Source organism: Scardinius erythrophthalmus (genome assembly GCF_964197995.2).
Source record: "Scardinius erythrophthalmus genome assembly, chromosome: 1".
NCBI classification, from domain to species: Eukaryota; Metazoa; Chordata; class Actinopteri; order Cypriniformes; family Leuciscidae; genus Scardinius; species Scardinius erythrophthalmus.
The window spans coordinates 25,112,351-25,139,337 of NC_138221.1; the positions used below are offsets into that span (position 1 = coordinate 25,112,351).

Genomic DNA, 26,987 nt, shown 5'->3' on the forward strand with positions numbered 1-26,987 from the left:
TATATATATATAAAAAAAACAACAACACTTTAGTCTTTTGTAAATATTTTTATATTCAAATTTTCCTAAACAAACCAAAAAAAACAAAAACCATATACATGACCTCACAAAAATATTAAATTCAGCGTCAAAAAGACATTATTTGAAGCTAAACATTGTTTAGTTTTTTTTTTTTCAAATAAAAATGTATATCTATAAAGTAAACTGTAGGTCTGAACAAAAAAGTAATTAAACTCAAATTATCTCACTCCTCCAAACAACAGCAGAACTACAACACAATAATCCCCTCTGAATCATTATAAATGACTCTTCGTTAAGTGTTTCCGATTGGTCAGCAGCATCTGCTCACTGATTGGTCCACAGAGCTGGAGTTCATGAAGGAGTAAATGAGTCTTGTGAAAAGCTGAGCTTATGTTTCTCAGTTCATAATCACAGAAGAGACTGTTAACTGTTCCACCAGGACAAAAGACCCAGACCCGGTTCACTAACGGATCCCTGCCAAAGAGAAGAACAGACGTTAGTGGCCTTGTTATCAGCAATTCATCAACACACCCAGGCTAACGGAAATATGGTTTTGCTAACGTTCCCATTAAGTTGCCAAAACATTATTTCTGGGAACGTTCAACACGCTTTTCTTGATCGCGTGAGAATTAGAGAAAACATTCCTGGAATGTTAGTTTTGAATGTTCTCGGAATATTCCGAAACAAGTAAAAAAAAAAAAAAAAAAAAAAGTTAGATGAACGTTCACCTAAATTGTTGCAGAATAATGCTTCATATAGTTGTGTGCTCACATTTTGAAAACATTATTAAAGTCCAGACACAGTCAAACCAAAAATTATTCAGACACCAGATATCATTTTTGATATTGTTTTACTAGTGGGTGCAGGACACTATAGTTCATTTATATAAGCGAAGATAGCAAAATAAAGTAAACTGTGACATATTATAGCCATAAATTCTTCATATAGTGAACTATCAGTAAAATGTATACAAATTTGGGACCAAACACGATTCAGACACTTTGACCTGACCGTGTTTTGCTGAAGTGTTTTTTCTTTAATTGCTAATGCCACCTTTTTACTCCACAGACTGAACAGAATGAAGCATTGCTTGGTCATTGGTTGAGCTAAACTGGTATTATCTAATTGTGTAGTTAAATTTAACAGCTGACAGATATTCAACATGATTCATGTGCGAGACAGTCAGACGGATGGACAAAACCAGTGAAATATCAACTGATTTGATAACTCTGAGTTCTTGTCATATTTTATTTCCATTTTCTAAACGATAGCGCATTAAATGTTGAAGAATGTTGAGAAATGTTGAAGGTGTCTGAATACATTTTGGTTTGACTGTATTTACTTTGAACGAACATTCTAGTAATGTTACTGGAAGAACGTTCGTTCGTAAACTTGCCAGAATATTCCCTGTTAGCTGGGATGTTATTCCAAAGGGAAAGAGTGGATGGAACAAGTTTAAAGTCATTGTAAGTATATTTTGTTCCTAATCTTCTCACTATGAGTGTGTATGGAGCCTCTTTCTGCGGTGTGGTGTCCTCCACTCCTGCGGGCGGCGCTGTGGAGCCGGCTGCGCTCGGCGCTTCCTTCTCTGTGCTGGGACCGGTGGGAGACGTGTCGAGGAACACCTCGTCCACGACCCGGAAGCGGATCTCTTCGCCCTGGTCCATGTAGAGGTCGTGAGTGCCCTCGTCCGTCTCGTACTCCCACATCCACACCTGCTCCGCATCATCGCTGCGCCAACCGTGAAGGAACAGTACATGATGGGTAGACAAACACACTTCAGGTCATTTACTACAAATACACTAAAAAAAAAATAGTAATGATAATTAAAAAAAAAAAAATGTATATATATATTAGGGCGGTGCAATGATAAATCGCGATTAATCGCATCCAAAATAAAAGTTTGTGTTTACATAATATATGTGTGTGTACTGCGTATAATTATTTTGTATATACACACATGCATGTATATATTTAAGAAAAATGTGTTATTTATAATAAAATATTAATATTTATATATACTGTAATATAAATTATATATAAATATATATATATATATATATATATAAAAAATGCATGGGTGTGTATTTATATATACTATAAATACATATATTATGTAAACACAAACTTTTATTTTTGATTAATCGCTGCACCGCCCTAATATCTATATCTATATCTATCTATATATATTTATTAATTTATTTATATAAATTACGTTAAATGAATATAATATATACAAAAATATTAAATGAGTTTAGAAGTGGTAATTCAGGATACAATTTAGCCGGTTGCTGTAGCGACTCCGGCGGGATTATGATGTCATCAAAGAATCCGAGGCTCACTGTGGAATCAACACACATAAACTGATTATTTACCAATATAATCATTTTTCAATGATTTTTTTTATTTTTTTCATTTCCAAGCAGGTGCTAAACTCCAATTAAGCCATTATTCCCTTAAACGAAGTTCTAATGTTCCAGATCTACTGGAATAAAGGCTTGACTATGAAGAGGAACTGTAACGATGAGCATGAAAATGAACTCATTTGACAGTGTTGTTTTAGTATCACTATCATTTTAAATTAGTTTTTATAATTTCCATACATTTTAATTTTAGCGAAAGTAATTGTCAATTTTATCAGCAAAATATTTGTATTAATTTTTTTCATTTAAATATTTTTTTTTTGTTATTTTAGTAGAGATATATATATATATTTATTTATATATATATATATGTGTTTAGTGTGGCCTCTCTCACCGTGAACACCCTCGGCACTGCAGCCTTTAATCTTTCCCACCAGGATCGCGTCCAGGAACGGGTGGAAAACCACGTATCGAAAGTGAACTGCAGGAGAGAAGAGAGAGAGGGAGAGGTTTTGCTCGACCGCCTGAATGCAGTGAGTTATGATGTTGCTATGACGCTTGTACCTTTAGTATGAGACGCTCCGTCTCCAGGAAAGATGTAGGAATCCTCCAGTTTAGTGATGTCATACAGACAGATGCACAAGCCCACGTTATACACCACCTGCAGACACACGGAGGAGTTCAGTCGGGATCTGGGGAAAATGGACTTGATAATGATTGTGATTCCTCTTGAAAGTTTTAAAAATATGAATTACTAATAACTATGTTTTGCCATTATGTATTTAAAACAATAATATCTCAGTAAAAACATAAAGTAATATTGACAAACTATGTATCATTTGAAAGCTTACTATCTCTAGTTTTCATATTTGGTGACTGTTTTTTTTAAATAAAGTAATTTATCAATTTGCAACAAGAATATTTCTTACTCATTAGGTACGTTCAGGCCTTTATTTTGAAATAGCGATGAACATGAAAAATCATGGTAGAAACCTCAGTTTGTTTTCATGCCAAGAATTCAAAAGATAACACCAACTCAATTTTATGAGAGAAAAAAAGTCAGAAAATGTTTTAAATATAAAGAAAAAAAATATGGATTCTTGATTTGTGATGCAGAGCATGTGCTCTTTTTATGCATTTATTAGAGGTTGAATTGAAATCAAATACTGCCAAACCACCCATAATACTTCTGAATAGGATGTCATAAATTGTATGAAAATTATGGAAATATATGGTTCAGATCACTCAAAACATATGTGGGAATGGAGGCGCCCGTATATGGGCAGTAATGGAGTCTGGTTGTCACCTAGTGAAAAAGTTTGGTACTGCACCCAAACAAAATCTTACTGAAACCTTTTTTTTTTTAGATATCAACCTAAAATTTGGAACACAACTTGTTCAGATTTATGGAGTTGATTTTCTTGCAGTTTTAGAGCAAAACATGTTTTGTAAAAAATGTATTTTATATTAAATATAAATAATTATATTTATACATTTTCATGAACTCAAACTTCTATAACTTTATTTCTGTTTCACTTTCATAATTTATAATAATCTGCCAAATGTATTCTTTAAAAAAACAAGACCAGCCATATGTCTATAGTCCAAAGCATTCTTGAATTACAACCATTTAAGTTTGGATAGTGATTTTCATGTCAATGCACAAAAGGAGGGTGACAGTTCAGGGGTTAATGATCAAATATTTAATTACGTCATGAATTTTTTTTTTAATGAAGTGAAGCTCTTTAATACATTCTGAAGATCCTTCCTCCAACATTTACATGGTAGCAGAATTTAATGTTTTGTGTTTTATTGTTGTTTTTTTGCTGTTTTTTTTGTCCCAATGTTTGCAGACACCTTCCTCTTTTGTACTCTATATATGTATTTTTTAGGAAAAAAATTAATAATATTGAGAGAGAAAGCATTTGTCACATAAAGATCCGATCGAGTGCATTTTTACATTTACAGAATAAAATAGTTAAAACATTCTATATTAAAAGTAAACATAGCTTCATTCGTCTGTAAAATGATATAATAACATATAGCCTATATTTTGAAAGTTTCATGACTATAGAGCATTTAATAAAACTTATGACCGCTTATCACTCCGGGTTGTGCATGGGTTGTATCAATCAATGTGGGTTGTGCACAGATCTATATTATGACAAAAAAAGCATTACAAGAAAAAAAGTTCATAAATTTGCCAACAGCATAAAAATAAAAATAAGAAAGATGGGAGGAAACCGACAGCAAAAAAGAATAAGAGGGTAAGAAATTAATTTATACATCAATTAGCCTAGGCTTGAGTACAAATTAAAGGCACTGCAAATTGAAACGGTCTTTTACTCAATTTATAAAATTGCTCAAATAAAACATGCAAATTGCTCAAATAAAACATGCAAATTACTCAAATAAAAAATGCAAATTACGCAATCTCCAAGAATTATGTTAAATAAGGTACTTCATGTATTTAATCTCTTCAGTCTCATTTTATTAATCAATGTCTTTGCTGCTGACCTTCATTTGAAAAACAAACAAGCAAGCAAGCCCAGCTAGAAAAAGTAACGCGAAAGTAACGTAACGCATTACTTTCCTTACAGGAATGAGTTACTTTTTCAGTGAGTATAACGCAATATTGTAATCCATTACCTTTAAAAGTAACTCTCTCCAACACAGGAGGCATTTAGCCGTTAAACATCAAGGAAGGAGAAGAAGAACTGGAAGCATGTTTTGAAGCATGACTCAATAATATGTGAGTGAGTATAATATGTGTGATGAGTGTCTGTCTTCACCTTGTTGGCGAGTTTCTTGTTGAGCTCTTCGGCGATCGCGTCGTTCAGCTGCCGATGGAAACTCCACGGAGGAATCCGGACCGTGTCCACCATCTCCACCAGCACGAACATCCTCAACCACAACCAGACCCGACCCGTGAACCCGCTGATGATCTCAAACTGACACATAAACAGCATCTATCAGCTACTGATTTATGAATCTGTCACTCTCTGTAGGCTACGTGGTGTTGTCCTGCTGTGGTTTCTCTGTCATCTTACCTCTCAGTCCTCCCGAAGCTCCGGCAGCCCGTGTGTGTGTGCAGACCGATGTTATCCAGCTGCTCCAGTTTATACATTTACTCTATTAATAATCTATAATCACTCATGATTTGAGCGCACGGCATGACAACAGCTACACATGTGCCGAATCACGACAGCGGCTGGCGCTTTACGGCACTGACGTCACGCGACAACATTCTGTAAAAAAAAAAAACAACAACAACAACAACAACAACTAGAGTACCGTCTTTTTATTATAAAATGTTTATTCTTGGTTATTATACACATTATGAGAGAAGATTGTGATGTTTTTTTTATTTATTCAATCTTATTTTGTTCTTATAGGCTAAATATGTTATACATAAGTGTAAATTTAGTAAGAATAAGCCTTTCTTCAGCCTTTTTCTTGAATATGTAAAACTCTGCATGCATCTTCTAATAAGAAAGCTGTGAAAACTGTGAATCTTTTAAAGGGGTACGTTATTTTCTTGCTCCCTGGCATGTAATATATTCTCATTCGGTATATTTTTGTGTTCAATAATAATATTAAAACCCTCTTTTTATTTTCTAAAAAGATGTTGATGCATAGGCTATTTAAATAATTTAAATGGCATTTAAGACTCTCCTATCCTGTAATCTAGCATACACTGTAGTTCAGAATTTCATGTATTGTAACTTTGTTAGGCTAATTTCTGTTTTATAGGTGGTGTTTTTATCTCTAAGATTCGTCAGATATTAAAATAATATGCCATAAATGTCTTACATTTGCAACTATTTTTAAGGCATTGTGACTTATTTTAAAAAGCATTGTATTTAAAGGGATAGTTCACCCAAAAATTCAAATAATTTACACACCCAAAAGAAGATATTTTGAAGAATGTCGGTAACCAAACAGTTTCTGGTCCCCATTAACGTCCATTGAATGGATAAAAAGAAAAAAAAAGAAAAAAAAAAACAATGAAAGTCAATGGTGCCCCACAACTGTTTGATTACCGACATTCTTCAAAATATCTTCTTTTGTGTTCAGCAGAACAAAGAAATTCATAAAGGTTTGGAACAACTTGAGGGTGAGTGAATAGCCAACTTTCATTTTTAATGCACTATCCCTTTAAATGCCCTCCTTTGACTCTTCTTTTGGCTAATTCGTATGTTTACATATCTGCAGTCTTTTAAATGCTCGTTCCAGTGTTTGTGCAGCTCTTACTGAAACCTTCTGCTTCTAAACGACCTGAGATTCATCAACTTCGCAGTATAGTTAGCATTAGCAGAGGGCACTGCTGAAAAACATGTTTATTAACACAGTTTAGTCTGTCAGAAACAGATCAGAGACTGTGTAAATGTTTAGACACTTGGTTCAGTGCAGCGCCAGCAATTAAAATGTCAGTTTTACAACAGATAGGATATTTTGGTAAGCATGCGAACATTATGACTGAAATAATTCCTTACACTGTCTTATAGTACGAGTTATGAGACATCTGTTGAGTTTCTGAGATATTTAGTGAACAAACATGACAAGAAAATTTGGTAACACTTTACAATAAGGTTCATAAGTTAACATTATTTGACTACCTTAGTTAACATGAACTAAGAATGAACAATACTTCAGCATTTATTAATCTCAGTTAATATTAATTTCAACATTTACTAATACGTTATTAAAATCAAAGGTTGAATTTGTTAACATTAGTTAATGCACTGTGGACATGAACAAACAATGAACAGCTGTTTATTATTAACTAACATTAACAAAGATTAATAAATACTCTAATTGCTCAATGTTAGTATAGCCTACATGAACTAAATGTTAACTACATTATTGTAAAGTGTTACCGATAATTATTTATGCACTTTAATTATTTGTGTTTGAGTTTTTAGGATGACATCAAGTTACATTTAATTTTCATAGGCCCTTTTAAGTTTATATAATCACTTTGCAATAGCATGTAGCCTATATTGCTTTGTTGTGTTCTTTGGAAACTCCAATTCCCATAATGCACGCTGCACACGCTGAAGCAAACGTCACCACGCCCCCTGCTGAGTGGACACTGCTCTCGACCAATGGCCAGCCGCTCCTCGCGTTTCCCAGCCAATAGCTACATTGTTGCTATGACATCTTTTATTTTTAGCCTTCCGCAGCACAGCCTCACAGATGGAAACATTACTTCGCCAAATTAATTAGAGACGAAGTAAAATCAACATAAACTGGCGTTTTGTTGAAACAGGAATATCTCTGAGACAAATAAAAGTCTCAAATCGACTTGTCTTTAAAATTATAGATAATAAAATAGGCCAAGTAAAACATGCTTTATTAAAAGTAAACATTGCTTCATTAGTCTGTAAAACGAGTATAATATTTTTTAAAAGTTTCTTGACTTTAGAGCATTTTATAAAACTTGACCGCTTAATCCGCGAGGGTTGTGCACAGATCTATATTATGACAATAAACCATTGTCAACAGAATAGTACAATTATTATTATTATTATTATTTTTATAATTTGATAACGACAGAAAACGAAAAAATAATAAAGATACGAGGAAAAACAACAGCTTAAAAAAAGAGGGTAAGAAATTAATTTATATATCAACCAGGCTCGAGTATAGAAATTAAAAGGCATTACAAATTGAAAACGCTCTTGCTTTCTATTATTTACTGAAGATGAAATGGTTTTGAAATACTTTTTTAAATCTTTCGAAAATACAATTAAACATTGGTTTTATGTTGAACTTATCTTTGTGGATACAATTTGTAAAGTAGATACATTCAATTTATAACAAAGCATAACTTTATACTTTAAGTAGAGTCGGATTCATACTGTCCTAAACCAGTGTCATTAAAAGTTACTGTTACATCTTGCAGGGTATTATTATTGTTTTTATTAATGCGCGCAGATCTAATCCGTAAGTAGTTCCAGCTGAAAACACGTCACAGTTGTGGGCGGGGCGAGCGCGTGCGCTGCGATATAAATGCACGAGGCTGCAAAACAGTGAAGTTTACACGGGCGCGTGCGGGAGTGGGGAGACGTCACGCCATGAATAAACATAAAATGAAATAAAATCTCAATAAAAGTGCGTTTCAGTCAAACGGAACAAAACGCAGTGGTTCTCTGTGAAGGATTTCTTCAACGCATGCTTATTGAAACTTATGTAATTAATGGAAATCATAAGCGCAGGATAGAAACACAAGCTTTGAATCAGTAAGTACTTGATTTACAATTATCAAGAATAACAGCAGAATGTATTTCTGCTGGGTCGTGTTGCATGTACACATTCATAGCGAATCTTTGTTTTTCTTTTGAATGACTGATGAGTTGTCGTCCATTTTAGACTTGAGAGGAAACAAATCTAAAGATGCAATAATATGATACTAATTGACAGGCCTAATATTTGAGGCATTTGCGTACAGCTGAATTGTGTTGGCATTTAAATTGATGATAAAATGTGTGTTTGCACAGATGTCCTTGGCTTTAATGGTGTACTGAGAGGACTGAAACAGGCCAAAGGTTTGCAAAAGCTGATTATTTATCTGTGTGCTGTGAGTGTTTAACAGGGCTGCTGCTGTATTTATAAGCTCATTTCATGTCTGACTGTCAGGAGTAACTCCAGGGAACATGTTGTTCTGTTATAGTTTTTTTTTTTTTTTGGTGTGTGTATGGAAAACACAGGGTGCACAGGATTTGCAGATTTGAATTAAACCTCTGTGGTTTCTCTTGGAGTTAGATAATTCAGTTTTCATGTTGCATGTGTTGGAAAACACTTTCTTTAAGGGAACCCCCCAACACACACACACACACACACACACACACACACACACACACACACACACACACACACCTCATCCCATCAGAACAGTGTGTGCTGCTTTAGTGTTTCTGTTGTCATGTTACACTATTATTATTGTGTTTGAATGTGTTGTGTTGGATATTTGTTTGAATCCCTCCAAATAGTAATAACAATAATATAAGTTAAACTGAGTAAAGTCTAAAGATTAATGAGACTTCTGGTTGTTGTGAGTTGAAGCTGCTGTTATTTAGTTTAGGCAGATAATGTGACTCTGCTGGATGTTTTGTGTCTGATGGCGGGAGGGTTAACAATCAACCAGGCTTGTGAACAATTAAGGAATAAATCTATTCAGTCAGACGCACAAATGCAGTTGTTTGTTATGGCATGTGATCAAACGTTGACATTGAGTGACATTGAATGCCCGACATGATTTTTTTTTTTTATTATTTTAATAGAACGCGATCGTTTAGTTTATCATATCAGTTATGGATATCAACACCGTAATTAAATGACCCCCGAGAATATATAGAGCAAAGATGATATTTGATTTGAAAACATTACAATTGCCAGCTATCATTATTAAATCGCTGTGAATAAGATAATTGCACAAGGAAATTGTCAAATCAGTTTTATCCTCCATGTGTCTAAAACGAGTTTTAAATGTATTAATGCCTGTATGTGCGATGAAATAATAATAGCTGGTATTTATGATTTATTGGCCTGTCTCTGTATGAGAGGCCGTGAAACGCGTCTCTTTTATGAATAATCATATGTATTTCATTACATTTACCGGCAGTGACCGTCCTCGTATATGCTGAAACTCATCGCGGATCCGACTCTTTTATAAATCTAACGATTGCAGTGCATTCAATGTACTGGTTTTAACGGAGCTTATCTGTGTTTTGAAAAGTGCGGAGGCGTCACATCAACATTCACACGCGTGGTGATGACGCTAAATGCTGTGGCGTGGTGCATGCTGGGAGGTGTAGTTTTTTTAAACGTTCTTACAGGAGCACCATTTTATCAGCACTTTCTAAGGTTTCCTCTCAGATATGTGAGTATTCAAGCGAATAAATTTGATCTTCAGTTATTCAAATTATAATCTATTACAGAAAGTATGTGTTGTCATTAGATGAATGGTTGGTCTCATTTTAAAACAATGGCATGCTTTCTCCCATCTCAATTTCATGTGCAGGTAAATTATACACCATAAACCTTGGGTTATTTTTTTCCCTGAAGAAAGTAAACTCTGGCATGTTCAGAATTGTCTTTTTCACTATATATGCACTTTAAATTTAATTTTACTGTTGAAATGGAATTACAGCTAGACTGTAAGCTAGTGTAAGTGTACCAAGTGCATTTGGTGTTGAAATTTTCCTCTCTTAGCACATGTAATCCTAAGTGCTTTAGCCAACGGGACAGATGAGGGATTTCATAAGGATAATCACGGATTGGTACCTTGGCCTCAGCATCTGTTGAAACAAACCCACATGCACACTGACAGTCAATGAATTGTGTATTTATAGTTGTTTAACCAGTCTGTCTTTGTCTTTCCAGAGGCTTTGAAGAAACTGGATCTCGGAGAGCTGCTGCTCAGTCTTTGGACTTCAGCACCAATTCTGGAGTTTTAAAAATCAACTGGTCTCTGACAATCACTTTTAAGCAATTTCTAAGCAACAATCCAAAAATCAGAGGCCCTTGCTTTTAAATTGACATTTAAGGCTCATATTAAAGACTTTCACCTTAATATTTGCAAGAGATGTTAAGACGGCCGTAGGTCCCTGTATCACCAAAAGAACTCCCAAGAAATAATCAAATTCATCATGCATCTGGAGGTGAAGGTTGCATTGAACTTCATCGTGTCATATTTGTACAACAAGCTCCCGCGCCGCAGGGCTGATCTGTTTGGTGAGGAGTTGGAGCGTATCCTGGTGTCTCGTTTCGAAGGTCACTGGTACCCTGAGGTTCCTTTACGTGGCTCTGCCTTCCGGTGCCTCCATCTGGGTGCTCCCAGGGACCCCGTGGTGGAGCTGGCAGCCAGAAGAAGTGGCCTGGACACCGAGGAGGTCCGAGCCAATGTTCCCCCCGAGCTCAGCATTTGGATCGACCCTTACGAAGTGTCCTACCAGATAGGGGAAAAGGGTGCAATTAAAGTCCTCTACATGGAGGATCCGGCAGGTTTAGGATGCGAGGCCGAAAGATCCGACATCATGCTCGATGGAGACCTGGAGTTCGAGGAAGTGAAGAATCTGGGCTTTAACCCAGAGGCTCAGGTGTTCGTTCCCATCGGAGGCCAGGTGTCGCCGGTCATGCTACCGTCACTCTCCAGTTCGCCAACTCCACTTTCTACCTCATCTTGCCCAGGGTTGTTCAGTTATGCCACTCCCAGCACTCCCACCAATCCCAGCGCTCATTCCTCCAACACATCCACCCCGTCTCCGCCAAGCACCAGCCTCATCTACCCTCCGTCCAGCTCCAGGCCAACACCTCAGCCAATCACCTTCACCACAGCCAGCTTCGCCGCCACCAAATTTGGCTCCACGAAGATGAAGAAATGCGGGAACCCTGGAGTTTCCTCTAGTCCTGGCGTTGTCGTCGTAGCTCCCCAGCAGAGGATGATCACCCGCTCTCCCAACTCCATCTCCCCACCAGGGCTGGTCAACCACAAACCCCTTTCCCTTTCCATGCACTCTCTGGCTGGACCCATCCCAAGCCAACTGTCTCCTAATGCCAAAGAGTTTGTGTTTCCCATTTCCCAGAGGCCCCTCTACTTCGATGCAGAAGTTGCACCAATCACCCCGTTCCAGGGTCCACACCCACACGCTTCCTTCGACCCGTTCTCCAGCCCCCCACCAGGCCAGGCTGTGGGAATCATTGGGGCCAACAGTGGAATTTCCTTCATGGATAAGCCTCCATTTGTGGAAGGACTCGGATACAACCTGCAGTACTCCGGCCAGGCCTTTCAACCCGTGGTGTTGGCCAACTAAAGTCTCAGAGCTGAAGAGATCCCAATGCTGAAAGACTTTCCTTTTTTCCTCCTTCATGAATCATTGTTACTTACCACCATGACAAATCAAGAGTGTTATGACTACTAACTGAGTATTGCTTGTGATTGTTACCTTTACCAATCATTTGTTTCTTGTTTCATGATGTTTTTTTTTATTATTATTATTAGTTGGAGTAACCAGCCTCCTGTTACACAGGTGTTATTGCTTTTGTTGTTTTTCAGTAATGAGTCACTTGATTATGGTTTCCCAATTGTTTGTCTACATAATCTGATGATTTATGCTTTGATTGCTCCTTTTAAAATTGATTATGAAAAAAAAAAAAAAAAGAAGCTAATATTCTTATGAAAGATTCTAGATGATAAAAAGGGATTTCTGGCATTGTGTTCATGTTCAGAAATATGACTCTCTGGAGATATCAGCCACTTTAACAGTTCGGTTGCACCTCAGTGGTCATAATTGAGGATTTATGGTAATTTTATGACTTGTTCTCTGAACCGATGTGGGTCTTGTGCTCATGACTTGCACATTCTGTACAATGGTTTAACTTTAGGATTCTCCTTTTCAGTTTGAACGCATTAAGCCAAATCCTGATGAAACCAGCCAATGTTTGAACCCTTTTCTAGTGCCGTCAAGAGTCAGATTGTGGATTGATGTCGTACATTTTCGCATTCTCTCAAGATCTTGTAAGTTCAGCCACAGAAGGAGAACAGGCAGAATGATTGGAGGATTGTTGTGCGGGTCTGATTGGTTTCGCTCTTACACATATAGGTTCTCGGTCAGAAGGTACCGTTTAGGAGCAGAGGAGGTTTTGATAAACTGCTAAATGTTTTTGAAGGGGTGGGACACCAGATTAAAGGTCATTGGTGCAGAGACCTTCAGATTACCTTTCCAGCATGTTGAATTCAATGCATTGTTTATGCGTTCCAGAGGTCATAAATCGTAGTTTGGGAGAGATGCTCCCGTGAAAATTGCACTTTGTTTTCTCAGCTCCAGGACTCTGAATGTTACCTCATATTCCGACTGCAGTGGCTGTGTTTTGTTTAGTGTTTTATTGTTCTGGGATGGAGGCTTGCGTTCTAGAATCTTCTTGACAGTTGTAGCCTTATGATGGGTTCCGTTTATGACATCACTTCCCCCTCAGCGTTCCGTCCCGTCCTGCCGCGTTGCACTTTACGCATCGGGCCTTTGGGAACTCTCGTAAGGCCTCACAATAAACTCTATATGCTAGATGCTAAAGGTCCTTTTTACTTGCCCTTTAATGCCAATTATGTCTGAACTATAGCTTGGTAATGTAGTTTAAAGATTGTATTAAAAATGAAGGGTTTTGGGTGAGACTGTATGTACGTCCTGACCCTGTTGTGACGTCCCTCGCTGACGTTGAAATGTGAACGTCAGTTTCGTGAATATTTCAATCGTTCCATTGATTTCATTTGGGGTGGGTGGGGTTTAGATTTCTCTATAAATGCTATGACTGGTTGTATTTTTACATTTGTTTGTAATTTATTTACAATTTTTCTATATTTTTTCGTGTTTTTTCAAAAGAGTTCTCTATGGCATTTATAAAGCAAATTAAGAGATATATACCATGATGACATAAATATGTATATATTTCTTATGTTTGAGATCTTTTGTTTAGTTTCTTACGTGCTGAAGTTATTTTTTTCAGAAATAACTATATGAATATAAATATATGCAAGATGAAATGACTAATAAAATGTTTAACAAAGTGCTGAACGTACTTTCTGTAGAAGTCATTCAGACGTTTTTTTTTTTTTTTGTCTGTTTGTCATTTTCTCCTGTTTATTGAAGGATGTTGAAGCTCTTGAAGGGTTTGATTTCCATAATGTTTTAACATCATGAAGTAGATTAATTATTCCATAGCATGCCTGTATACTTGATAAACCTCAAACCCCAAAACGTTCAGCCAGTGGTTCCTCCTTTGGTCAGTGTAGGGTTTTCTTACATTATCAATATTATTGACCCTTAAGTGTACACAAATACAAACATTTATAATTTTATCAGTCTATTCTAATTGGCAAACAATCCTAATAAATATGCAATTTGAGTATTTTCTGATAGTATCACAATGTAATGCAAAGCAAAACTGAACAGTTACAGAAAATCTCAATAAAAGTTTCAGGTTTACAAAACAACTCCAGCTCTGGGTTTCTTTTAAGTTGATTAATTTGAAATTGGCTTGCTTTAGAAAAGGGTAATGATTCATTTAGAAAAAGAGTTTATGAATCAATAAGATCGGGCTGGACAAGTTTAATTTTTGACTAGCTATCTGATGAATATCCATCTTTTCTCAGCAGGTCATTGTGTTTGTTTTTCGAGACTATAAGTGCAGAATGAAAACATTTCAACATGTTATTATGATAACCTCGGTCCTGTTCTCAGGCTGTATTCCAGACCAGCTGTTTGAACACCTGTGTTGATAAAGCTCAGGGTCATGACCTCTGACCCCCAACCACAGCCAATCAAGACACAGAACTGTTTACATGGGGTCGTTGCAATGTCGTTTTCCAATACAGTTCAAAACACGTTTATTTTTATTTTATTGAACTTCAGTTGGAAATATAGCAAGTTTAAATATAATCTCCATTTGCACTTTTTTTTCATGGCTGTTTAAATCTGTCTAAATGTTTTCATTGTAGTGATTGACCAACACGTCTACAATAAGTTTGTGTTTGTGGCTTTTCTATCTTACGTCTGCCTTTTCAGGGTCTGAATCTTTAAAGGACATTGAAAATGGAAGGTGTTGTTTGTTTTCTTTCTCTTCATATAAAGCTCTAAAAGTGTCTCGCATCGACTCTTCCACCTGTTGCTCTACAGCCGCTTACATTGAGCTGGTAATCAGAGTGTATCTGGATCCAATCCTATTTTCCTTAGAAAAACCAGCACAAAAGTAAGATGGATTACCTGATCCTGGATAGTGAAACATGGGATTTCCAAATCTAGATAATTCTTATCCAGATGAAACTGTACGAGCACCTGGACCCTGGAAGATCAAGTTCATTTAATGAGATTTTGTGTTGATAAAAAAAAGAAAAAAGGCATGAGGAAAACCCCCTGTCCATAATGGGTTCTTTTGCTTGTATCAAAAGGACATGTTTGAGACAAGAATGTCATCCTATAGAACAGCAAAAAGACTTTCAGACAAAAACAATAAAACAAAATATCAGGATGTCAGTAAATAAACTCAGGTAATGAATCAATTACATGATGTCAAAGAGATATGGAACTGGTCATAACATTAACAATGAACAATATATATATATATATATATATATTTTTTTTTTTTATAAAATCATTTATTAATCTTTGTTCATGCTAAATAGGCTAGTACAAATATAATTGTTCCTGTTAGTTCACAGTGCATTAACTAATATTAGTACTAACTTTTTAAAAATCAAACGTAGGCTACATGTTACTGTTTAAATTAAATGAGGCTTGCGGGTGTTTCATTACATGTTATTCTTACATTTGTGTTCATTTATTACCAATCAAACTGTGATGTTTAGTGTCTTTCAGCAACACATGAATTAAACCATAACCTGATGAGAAATCTTGAGATTGTCTGACCATAAAACACTTTGATTAGTCACATAAAATCCCGAGACTTCATCTTCATGTTTAACACATGTGCTCGCCTCTAAGACAGAGGTGACTTCATTCTCTCTCTTCAGAGTCAGACACACTCAAGATCATTGTGTCTCTGAAGCAGATGTTATGTAACGACGCTCGGGTGTTCGGATGATTGTTACGCAACATCACGCTAAGAATAATAATGAATGAATCCGACGCATGGAGGAAAACACACACACACACACACACACACACACACACACACACACACACCGCTTCCAGAGGATAGACATGCGAACCATCTACAAACAAAACCAGATATATTTGTATAGAATAAGGACCGGTTCACACAGAACGTGCTCTTTTAATAACCGCAAACGCGGGAAAATGGAACGAAAAACGCGATTTTTAAAAACCGAACTTCTTTAAACTTGAGCTCGGCGTTTTTAGAACGCCACGTCATGCGCGAGCGCAACGATTCAACGTGTCCGTCTAGCGCGTTTACATTGAATAGTGATGGAAAAGCATCGCAGTCGAATCGAAAATCGCGTTAAATGTAAACATTACTGCACAGATTCTCGCGTGCACGCGCAAGGTCATTCATTCATCACTTTCGCCACTGCAGATGTCTAGACCACGTGACGTCACCAGCAACAGCCAATCACAGCCCACATCCATCATGACCTCAACAAGGTTAGATCATTTATATCTTCCTTTATTAATATGCATGATACAAGATACAGTCATAACATACTGCATAACACGAGGAAAGTGTCTTTTTTATAAAAACAACACATCACTGTTTGTTAAAAAAAAACATTTTTAAAAATGCAAGTTAAATGGTTTTATTACAGACAAAGTAATGTGCTACATTTGAGCTTTATAGAGTCTGACACAGTCTGGAGTTTATGTAATAGATTTAAATGTAATTTAAATTCAGTCACAATTCAGTTTAAATCAATAAAAACTTCATTAAAAACAGTGACTGACAGGAGAAAGTTTTGTATTGTTTGGTTTTAAGAATGAAATGAAATCAAACATGAGTAAAAAAGAGCAGCGCGCTACGCTCATTTAAAACAACAAAAATACACAAAGAGAAGGACACGCCCACTGTGACATCACTATGACATCAGCATGCACTAACGACTCATTAATATACGATATTTTTGCCTGTAAGTGCTTGTAACCCGTTTTACAGAAACACAATCCTGATTACATTAGCTTTTAAAATGCATATATATACATATATGTTTATATACATATGTGTATATATATATATATATGAAAATAAAAATGATGTTTTCATTGCTTCTTCAACAAAAAAAAAGTTGTAAGCACACTTTGTGGTCATGACTTTTATGAGCACTGAAAACAAACCACATATGTAACTAATAATCTATCAAAACCCATAAAACACTGGAAGCACATTATGACTTTTTGCTATAAAAAAAAAACAAAAAAAAAACGTCCCTTTGAAAAACCAGCGAAGAACTAGTGAGACTAATGTCATCGACTCACTGCACGGTTTACATGTCAAAAAAAACAATCACATTTATTTCACAATGGTCTACAAATGCAAGAATTTATCTAAAAATGCATTGTTATTATTATTATTAATGCATTAAAAATGCAATATTGAATGCATTATTAATTAGAATAAAAAGACCCCAAAAATATTTAGCACAGAAATTAATTCTGCTTGTGTTTTATGACTGACGCAAATACAGCAAACGAAACAAAACACCAAGATTTAAAGTTAAAACCAATAAAAACGTCCGCTTGTTAGATGCATCTAATCTGAGGTAAAGATGAGTCACATATTATTGCCCTGGATTAAACCCTGAAAACTAAACAGATCCAGTCCGATTCCTCGCTCACAGTTAAAACCCAACTGTCCCGAGTCGCGTTTGGGAAAAATGCAGCTAAAAAAACGTCCCGTTCACATCATGAGATCCGTCTGGAAGAGCAACGACACTCGGACTCAAGCGCATTTATTTACAGACTCCCGTCTCTCGGCGTCGTCGATCTGCACTCGACTCTGGAATAAAGAAGCTTCATATTGTGTTTTCTTCAACAAACCTGTACACAAACATTAATAACGACGTGTTGAGTGCAAACAAGGGGAGAAAACACACTCAGAACTAGCCGGAAATAGCCGCGAGGTCACGGTTACTCGGACCAAACGCTCTCAAGACTCGTTCTTCACGCCTTATGGAAACTTTCGCAGACTGGAAACGTTTCCCGTTCGGCCCACGTTGGCGTCTTCACCTCGTCTCCACACTGAATGATCTCTAAACTCGCTGTTCGGGCCACACTGGGGGTCGTGGATGAGGTATGAGGGGTCAAAGGTCATGCTGTGGTATCTTATATGGTGCCCTTTCACTGTTAAGATCTTAAACGCTACTGAACGCTGGCGTCGGCCACGGAGTGAGTGATGAGTGTCCGGGTGAGTGTGTCCCTCACAGCGCACCGTACTTGGCCTCGTACAGGGACATGATCTTCTGGCAGCGGCCGCAGTCTTTCCGCAGCTCGGCCACCTCGCGACGCATCGCTGCGTTCTCCCGCTCCAGGAACGAGGCGCGCACCGCGATCTGGTTCTCCTTCAGGCGCCGGGCGTCCCGAGAACGCTTCGCCGCCACGTTGTTCTTCTTCCTCCGACACCAGTATTTGTCATCCTGCGGGAAACAGCGCGAACATCTCGTTACATATACATATCACTACATGTTCTTAATCAAAAAGCGAACAAAAACATGTTGTAAATAGATTTTTCGATAAACCTTTTTTTTTAATGTGGTCAATTCAAATACTGATTCTCAAAGGCCATAAATCGATTTTTTTTCCATATTTATTTATCTATCACCCAAAAGCCAGTGTTAGTTTTCCTCCACTGTTTCATAGACTTGCAGCCTCCATGTTACAGATAATGCTGTGAGATTTTATGTTTGTTTTATCTTAAACATAATATAACTGGATCCTGTTTGATCAAGGCATGCGACTGTTCTGACTTGTCCAATTTTCAGCATAAAAATCCTGTCTATTCATTTTATGCATTTGAAATCTAGAGTTGGGTTCTGTGTTAATGTACCCGAGTGTACCTAAAATAAAAAGAGTTTAATATACAGGTTTGTTGCTCATAATTTCTTTTTATTAATTAACCACTTGTAAACTTATGTTGTCTGTTCTTTTTTGTTTTTATAAATATAGGATTTGTATTAAATCTATATTCACTGAGTCGAATCGGGAATCGAAATCGAATCGAATTGAGATCTTGGAACATCGGAATCGATATCCAGCCCTAATAAGAACGCATCAGCTAATCACATTTTAAATGTGAAGTACAGTGCAGTGTACAGTGTCGCCCAACTTAGTATTAAAATAGTTTTATTCCCTTAAATGTATTAATTATGAATTAATTTATTAATTCCCTAAAATTTATGAATATTCCCAAAATTCCCTTAAACTTATTAATTTTTTTAAAGTCTTTGTTAAAACGGTTATAATCATGAACCAAATCAAGCAGCTCTACGAGAAGAATCACAACATTAACAGTTTGATTTCAAGCAAAAAAGTATTTTAAAATCGGTCAAAAAGACGAATGCTGTGAACTTAACGAGAAGTTCAATCTCCTTAAATATCGCAAACAATTTAATAATTAAAAACTGACCAAAGAACAAAAAACTATTAATTTAAAGCTGTTTACTGTAAGTATAGAAACAATGTAATTTATGTTCACTGCAAAATTACACGAATATTATCGTTTACAAACTAAAACAATTAAAAAATTGTTTTGTTACTTGAAAAAAAAAAACGGTAACTGAACTAAACTCAAATATATATAAAGACATTTCTAATGTTTAGTTTAACTTAAAGTACTAAAATAAGTAACTAAAATTTAATTTAAAATGAATAAAAAAAATATTAAAAAAGACAAAAGCAGAGCAAAATGTCTAAAATTTTTATGAAAATTAAAATGAAAGATGAAAATATAAAAAACATTCAAAATAGTAACAAAAACTATAATAGTATATTAATGATACTATTGATCCTCTGCTGGATAATGGTTAGTGTAGTTCTTCATGCAAATATATTTAAAATATATTAATTATAATATATAATATTAATAGTATTTACATTCATATTAGATTTACGACATAATTAAATTTAAATTATGACAATATTAAAAATAAAACAAACAAAAACTAATAAAAATTAAGTGGGGAAATATAAAATCAAAACAAATTCAAAATATAAATAAAAACCAAAATCGTAGCTATATTAACAATTCTAAAATAACACAAATACAAATATAAAAGTAGAGATATTTCTCTGCAGGATTATGGAATAGAAGTTCACCAAAATGTTTTTAACAATAATTGTTCATTAATTATATATATATATATATATATATATATATATATATATATATATATATATATATATATATATATATATATATATAACATTAATATGTTTGTTTTTATGTCTGATTTTATATATCTCTATTCTAATAACAGTCTTTTGCAGTGAACTCAAGTGTCAGCTTTCTAAAGATAACTTGGTTATGAGTCAACAAGCCAGAAGAACTCGTGTTCAGCAAACTGTTTATTTTGAGTTTGTCAATCATGCAAATCGTTGACAAAACAAGTTTTTTAAAAACAATTAATATTAATATAAGAAATAAACTAAACTAAAGTGAACCGTCTGTCGTTACAGGCTACTGAGATTAAAGTCAGTCCACCTCCCCGAGATGGGGAAGTGATGGATACTTCTTTCTTTTGCAGTTGCACTTTTAGACTTTGAAAAAGCAGCTCATTATTGTGATCAATAAAAGTCAACATAACCACAAAATTAAGTTATTTTCTTAGTTCAAGTTCATGGTCTTTTTGGGAATAATTCACTTATTGCTAGCTCTGGCTCCACATTGGTGCCAAATTGGTTACTTCGTCCAGTCAATTCATGGCGGATTGAAATCAAGCCCAGTCCTATATTTTAGTCCAGTTTTGCCTGGAAATGTCAGATAACAGAAGTGAAACGGATTGCGAAGAGTAATTCATGTTGACTGTATGTATGATGGATCAGTTAGAAGTTATTGACAGGCATCTCAAGTTAATCCACTGAACAGTCAGTATGATTTTTTGCATTTATATTACGATTTCAGCAGGGAAAAACACCAAATAGCAAGCTAGCATGATAGCTAAAGACCAGCATGTTGACTTCTAAGCATCAGATTTGTAATCGTTGTTTTTCCAGGATGACTAGCGACAGATCTAAACACGTTCAGAATGACTGAATTTCACTGAATCTCAGACAGTTTTCAGCCTCACCTTCGCATCCTCGGCAACAAACACTTTCTTGGCCTTCTTGATCATGGGCTGCGGCTTGAGCTCGTCCTCGGAGAAGCGGTGTTTGCGCGGGTTGAAGAGCTCTCCTCCGGGAACGCTGGACAGGACCAGGTCTGTGGGGTCCGGCTGGAAGGAGACGTTCACCTCGATCTCCTCGGGGTCCATCGGGGGCGGCGTCACGCGCTCCGGCTCGTCTCTGGAGTCTGGCGGGGAAGAACAGAGCGATTCTGTCAGGATGTCTAAGAAAACACCTGTGAGCCGACAGCATGTAGTCATCATGTTCAGATCCTACAGCACGACATCTCAAGCTCACTGACCCTGATGAAGATCCTCTTCTGAAACACTAGCTAACTGCACTTTAAGCTAAGCTAATTAAAGGTAGCCACATTAAAGCTGTTGATGGGACATAACTAAAGCTGTTTAAGAGGAGTTAGCATGTTTCTAAAGAAATAACTAGCTATTAAAATAATATTGTGCAATCAGAGGTGTTTATCTTGTACAAAACCAATGAAACGTGTTTGTTTGTCGCCTCACCTGTTGTCGTGTCTTCATCGCTCACTTCTTGTTCCTCCACATCCCTCACAGAGAGCGAGTCCTCCTCTGGCTCCTCGTCTCCCCCGTCCCGCTCCTCCTCGGGTGTCTGTGTGTTTGTTTGTGTGTTTTCCTCCGACGAGTCTCTGCTCCGCTCGGCCTCCAGGCTCTTGCACAGCTCCTCCTCCAGCGTGACGGGGATCCCGTTCTCCAGCAGGAACTCGTCCAGGTCCATGTACTCCAGGTGGAAGGTCTCGCCGTCGTACGGGATGGTCTTGTTCCAGATGGTGGGCGTGAGCGAGGCGGAGACGCCTCCCGAACCGTCGCTGCCCCCCGACGCCCCATCGCCAGCCGAACCCTGCTTCTCCTTCTCGATGTCTGCGAGAGAGGAACTACAGTTTAGGCAAATATCACAGAAGAGAAGTCGGATGTTGTAGACATTTCAATGCCAGCTTCAATGAGCTTACAAAAATCCACTAGATTAAAATGATATAAGAAGTTTTAAATTTACATATGATTACATTTTTTAAATTGATTAAACACAGAAAAACACAATTCAAAACATGACATGTAAAACGATATTGTAGAAATTTCAATATCAGCTTCAATGATCTTAAAACAACAACAACACTGGATTAAATTTGCATATGATTAAAAACTCTACAACGATTTCTGGATGGAAGTAAAAATGTATTAAACAAGCACTACATTAACCCTATTGTATTGCTCATATCCAATTTCCAAAGTACATGAGAGGAACTACAGTTTAGTCAAGAATCAAAGAAGAAAAGTCGTATGTTGTAGAAATTTTAATGCCAGCTCACACTGTCTGTTCATTTTCTAGCATTAAACAATATAAAACAAAAAAATAAACTAGATTAAAATCACATAAGATGTTTTAAATTCACATTTGATTAAAAATTCTAAAATTATTTCTGGAAGGAATTAAAAATGTATTAAACAGAAAATCTGACCAAAGATTTAAACACGAGGCATACATAATGTAAAACGGGTAACACTTTACTCTAAGGTTCATTAGTTAACATTAGTTAATGTATTAACTAACATGAACTAGCCATGAGCAATACGTTTGTTACTGTATTTGTTAATCTTTGTAAATGTTAGTTTATAAAAATACAGCTGCTGTAGAAGTGCAGTTTATTATTAGTTCAAGTTAACTAATGTAGTTAACTAATGTTAACTAACGAACCTTATTGTAAAGTGTTACCATAAAACTATATTAAATGATGCTGAGTACGCCAAGTAATAAAACAATAGGCTACTTTACTGAAAATTCTGACAATGCAAAAAAAAAACTTGATGGTCCAAAATGAAATATAATTTCTTAATTGTTCCTCTTTGTTTTGAGGTGAACTTTGAGCCACAAATGTTCCTGACGAAAGGTTTTGTGAAATTCAGGCCTTTAAACATTGACACACAGATTAGTGCTGGTTATCAGTAACTAGCTGTGTTAGTTGCTGGTCAGAAAACATCAGATTTGATTCGTTTTCACTAAAACGAGATGGGAGTTATGAGCGGGTTATTATCATGTGAGATAAGACTTATCAATAATGTCCATAAAGGACAAATTAGGTAAAACCACAAGATGTTATTATGTTAATGTTAATTATGTAAATGATGTTAACAAAAAAATGATCAATAACTAAAACACTCTTTTGACGCCAGAATACAGAAATATAACTGATAAATCTACAGAAAACACTAACACTAGAGTACTTTTTAGTAAATTTACCATTGGTAATATAATGGTTTATATCTTGATTTAAAAATGAAGACCTGAGAAAGACCTTCATTGGTCTAAGCGTTGCAATTTATTTAAGTTTTATGGGAGCATATGTGCCTTTTTTCATTTCACTACGTGTACATTTATTCATTTACCTGACACTAATATTCTTTGAACACGATGTACATTGTTCCCACACCTTTTGAACATTTAATTTCCAGGTTTTCCATGACCATGGGAACACCTATGGTAAAATATCATCTTACTTTGATGGGATCATTTGACAATACCAGGGCAACTTGATATACAGTTATTATGCCAAAATTATTGTACCATTGTGTTTTGATATTACACTAATATTCCTCAAAAAAATTACCATGGTATTATTACACAGAACATGTCAAAATAACCACAGTATCGCCATTGTAGCAACAGGGTAATACTGTGGCAAATGATAATAATGATACATTGCCTAGTTCTAATGGTTTTTAGCACGTAAGTTATTCCCAATGTCTTAACACTAACAAAAAGTACCCTATGCACCACCATACTATGCAGTTTATTCAAGTGGGCGTCATATAAAATGTTTTTTATTGACATGTACACCATGATATTTGAAGCAACTTGTAAAAACGACCAAGTATGAACATGAATGTGATATTATTATAGTAAAGTACCGCGGTATTTCCATCTTATACCGTCAATAAACCAGCGCTTTTTCTGAGGGAACTTTCTGTTCTTTTGAGGAAGCAATGAACGCGGCAGCTGTGGAGGTGAAGCCAAGTGCACGACAACATACACGATGAACACAACGATCTGTCGCCAATTTGATTTACATATTGGCAGGTTTAATGGTTCTTACCGTCGTCTTGATCCGCCAGTATATTTGGAGGCGGAATATTCCTGATCTTCTTTAAAACAAAAGATTTCTGAGAACTGACGGCCACCGTTACCGACGCCTGTCCGGGCATGATTAGTTCAATAGTATCGTGGAAAATAAACAGGCTTCGGCGATATCGCTTATATTCGTTATACCTCCTGTTCCTGTTTGAGAAACTGCCAAAACAACACCGTGGAGATCCACTCGATCGTAGCGTATTGGGCAAAGCAATTACATATTCATGAGGAACGCCCCGCTCGAAGCGCTGATTGGTTGTCTGGCCAACGGAACATGAATATTTAATCAGACAAGCTCTCTGATTGGTCAACTGTTCATCCGCAGGCAGCGCCACAACAATACGCGAAACAAGCTTGAACGCTCGTCTCTTTGTTCCGAAAACAAACGAAGAATGTCCTTATAATGACCCTGAACACGAGACACAGGCAAAATAGACTCAACATCATCATGACCCAACAACATGCATTAAAAAGGCACATTATAGCCTATTAAATTAATTACTTACTTTTCACAAATGAACGGTAAGCAATGCATTATATGTCCATGCGACTTTAGAGTGAACTTCTTGGTTTTAAAACATCTTCACTACAGTGTGTATGTATGCACTCGTGTAGTTGTATTTTTCCGCACGGTGAGCTCGTGCCTCCACACGTGATGTCAGCACGAGCACGCGCTAATTGGGCGGGGCTTCTGCACGTGCGGAGTACATGCTCTGCAAGACATGGCGTGTATTTATAATCACCACAAAGGTGTTTACTGTCGCGTTTGGTTTCAGGGCTGTTCCCTATGAACCAGATGCTTCAAATAACATTGAGTGAACGGAAAAAACAGGCCTTTGCATTCCACACATCAACTTTAGTCTACATCCTCGGGAACATATTTGCACGAGTCATATGGACTACTTTTATGATGCCCTTTTGGAGCTCCAGTCCCCATTAACTTCATAAGATATTCTCTGAATATGATCCTTTTGTGTTTCACAGAAGAAATAGTCATATGTGTTTGGATAGACACAAGGATATGATGTAAATAATGACAATTTCCATTTTAGAGTGAACTAACCATTAAAAAAAAGTACTGTGGTGTTTATTCAAGGTCACTTCAGTATTTAAGACTATATTTGATCCAACTAACTGGTATTAACATGAGTTAAAATGACAAATTGAGTTTAAACAAGGTAATATTGAAATCTGTGCAGAGAATAGCAGAGCATGCATGTGACATACACACAGGGTTAGAAGGGAACATTTTGTTCTGTTGCTCTTGAACCGCACTGAAATGAGAGAATGTGTAACGACAGATTAGAAAGAGCACAAGCTTTCACACCAAACACAATGAATGTCTGATTCATGCATCAATGACACAATTATAATCATTCTGCTGTTTGAATCTGCTCTATTTCAGAGAGAAAATCGATGTCTTTAATTCAAATGACACAGCTAAATCAACCGGTTTCCACTGACATGAATGTGAAGCATAGGCTATGACTTGTACTTCATGTGTAAATTGCATAGGATTGTTAAGGCACTTATACTTTATACAACAGAGGTATTTTTACTCAAACATTTAGTCTGACATTTCTGACATTTTGGAGGAATTCAGCTTCTTGTTCTCATACAGAGGATTAAATAACTGAAAACAAGACTTTTTATTTGCATGTTCCTGTAACTGGAGAAACTTCACCAGATAATAGACACTAAACCATGATCAGTTTACAGGTGTTAGTTCACCTTGACATCTTTATTCTCATGATACAGCAGCTTTTCAGATCCATTTCTTTAGCTGCACACAAACTGTTTTTAGATAGATTTGTAATCCACATTTATTTGGATCTGTAATCAGAGAGGTATTTTAATTTTATCCTATGAGGGTTTCTGGTACTCAGCTATGACTGTAAATGTGTCATTAATAAAACATTCATTAGAATCTGATCAAATCATCTCCAACTCTGATTAACCTCGTGATGCACTTTCATACTTTAAAAACGATTGATCTATTTGCATTTATGCCTGCATGATATTCACACTACACGCCTATAAGATACTGTGCAACATACTGTACATAGTGTATATACAACAGGTGAAAAGTAGAAAATGCAAAAGTATCAGAAAATAAGTGAATTCTTACCACTGTCATTATAGATGGACCAAAGGGGATTTTCCAGGTAAGTTTTGAAAACTTGTTGGATCTCATTCGGAGTAAAGTCACTCATATTAGACATGTTGAAGTCCAACACTGAATAAAGTCAGACAATAAAGCAGAATCTCGGCTGATAACAGCAAACTTTGTGTCGCATTTGTAAAAGCACACGTCATGACCTGCGTGCGTCAGACCACGCCCATCCTCATGTATATGCAAATTTACCATGTGACATTAATCTAGTTCGCTCAACAACAAAAAATAAGGTAAACCACTAAGCATTGAACTGTCCATTTGCAATGAAAGTATGTAGCCTAACATAAGAATACATTAAAAAAAAAAGAAAAAAAAAAGAAGCTTTTAACTCCGACATTATTGTGATATCTCTTCGTGATATGGTAATATCAGGGCCTGTTGTGCTGAAATCCGGGGCCTGTACCATGTTGGTATTTAGTTTTTAATTTAAGTGTTATCGAGGCCTAGGTATAGAACATTTTGAACATTTACATGTAGGCCTAGTCA

The 26,987-nt window shown here is 36.2% G+C and overlaps 3 protein-coding genes across 6 annotated transcripts; 1 reads left to right on the plus strand and 2 right to left on the minus strand.

Annotated features, from left to right (window-relative positions):
- Positions 1-32: 32 nt before the first annotated feature.
- polr3h (polymerase (RNA) III (DNA directed) polypeptide H) lies at positions 33-5,600 on the minus strand. Its single transcript, XM_081376915.1, has 7 exons — positions 5,435-5,600; positions 5,177-5,335; positions 2,949-3,045; positions 2,779-2,865; positions 2,299-2,362; positions 1,518-1,752; positions 33-495 (listed from the first exon to the last, which is right to left on the minus strand). The coding sequence occupies exons 2-7, from the start codon at positions 5,285-5,287 to the stop codon at positions 445-447; spliced, it is 645 nt and encodes a 214-aa protein (XP_081233041.1). The 5' UTR covers positions 5,288-5,335; positions 5,435-5,600; the 3' UTR covers positions 33-444.
- Positions 5,601-8,421: 2,821 nt separating this feature from the next.
- Positions 8,422-14,363, plus strand: tob2 (transducer of ERBB2, 2). 3 transcript variants are annotated; one of them, XM_081376753.1, is made up of 4 exons: positions 8,422-8,629; positions 8,888-8,935; positions 10,126-10,269; positions 10,773-14,363. In XM_081376753.1, exon 4 carries the CDS (start codon positions 11,039-11,041, stop codon positions 12,200-12,202), a length of 1,164 nt encoding a protein of 387 aa, XP_081232879.1. In that variant the 5' UTR covers positions 8,422-8,629; positions 8,888-8,935; positions 10,126-10,269; positions 10,773-11,038; the 3' UTR covers positions 12,203-14,363. The 3 variants fall into 3 exon arrangements, with proteins under 3 accessions (XP_081232879.1, XP_081232877.1, XP_081232878.1); XM_081376751.1 differs by lacking the exon at positions 10,126-10,269; XM_081376752.1 differs by lacking the exons at positions 8,888-8,935; positions 10,126-10,269.
- A 2,147-nt stretch (positions 14,364-16,510) lies between these two features.
- On the minus strand, positions 16,511-26,698 carry tefb (TEF transcription factor, PAR bZIP family member b). Of its 2 annotated transcripts, none has more exons than XM_081376868.1 (4): positions 26,454-26,698; positions 21,688-22,062; positions 21,136-21,356; positions 16,511-18,486 (listed from the first exon to the last, which is right to left on the minus strand). In XM_081376868.1, exons 1-4 carry the CDS (start codon positions 26,545-26,547, stop codon positions 18,271-18,273), a joined length of 906 nt encoding a protein of 301 aa, XP_081232994.1. In that variant the 5' UTR covers positions 26,548-26,698; the 3' UTR covers positions 16,511-18,270. The 2 variants fall into 2 exon arrangements, with proteins under 2 accessions (XP_081232994.1, XP_081232995.1); XM_081376869.1 differs by lacking the exon at positions 26,454-26,698 and adding an exon at positions 24,291-24,520.
- Positions 26,699-26,987: the final 289 nt, after the last annotated feature.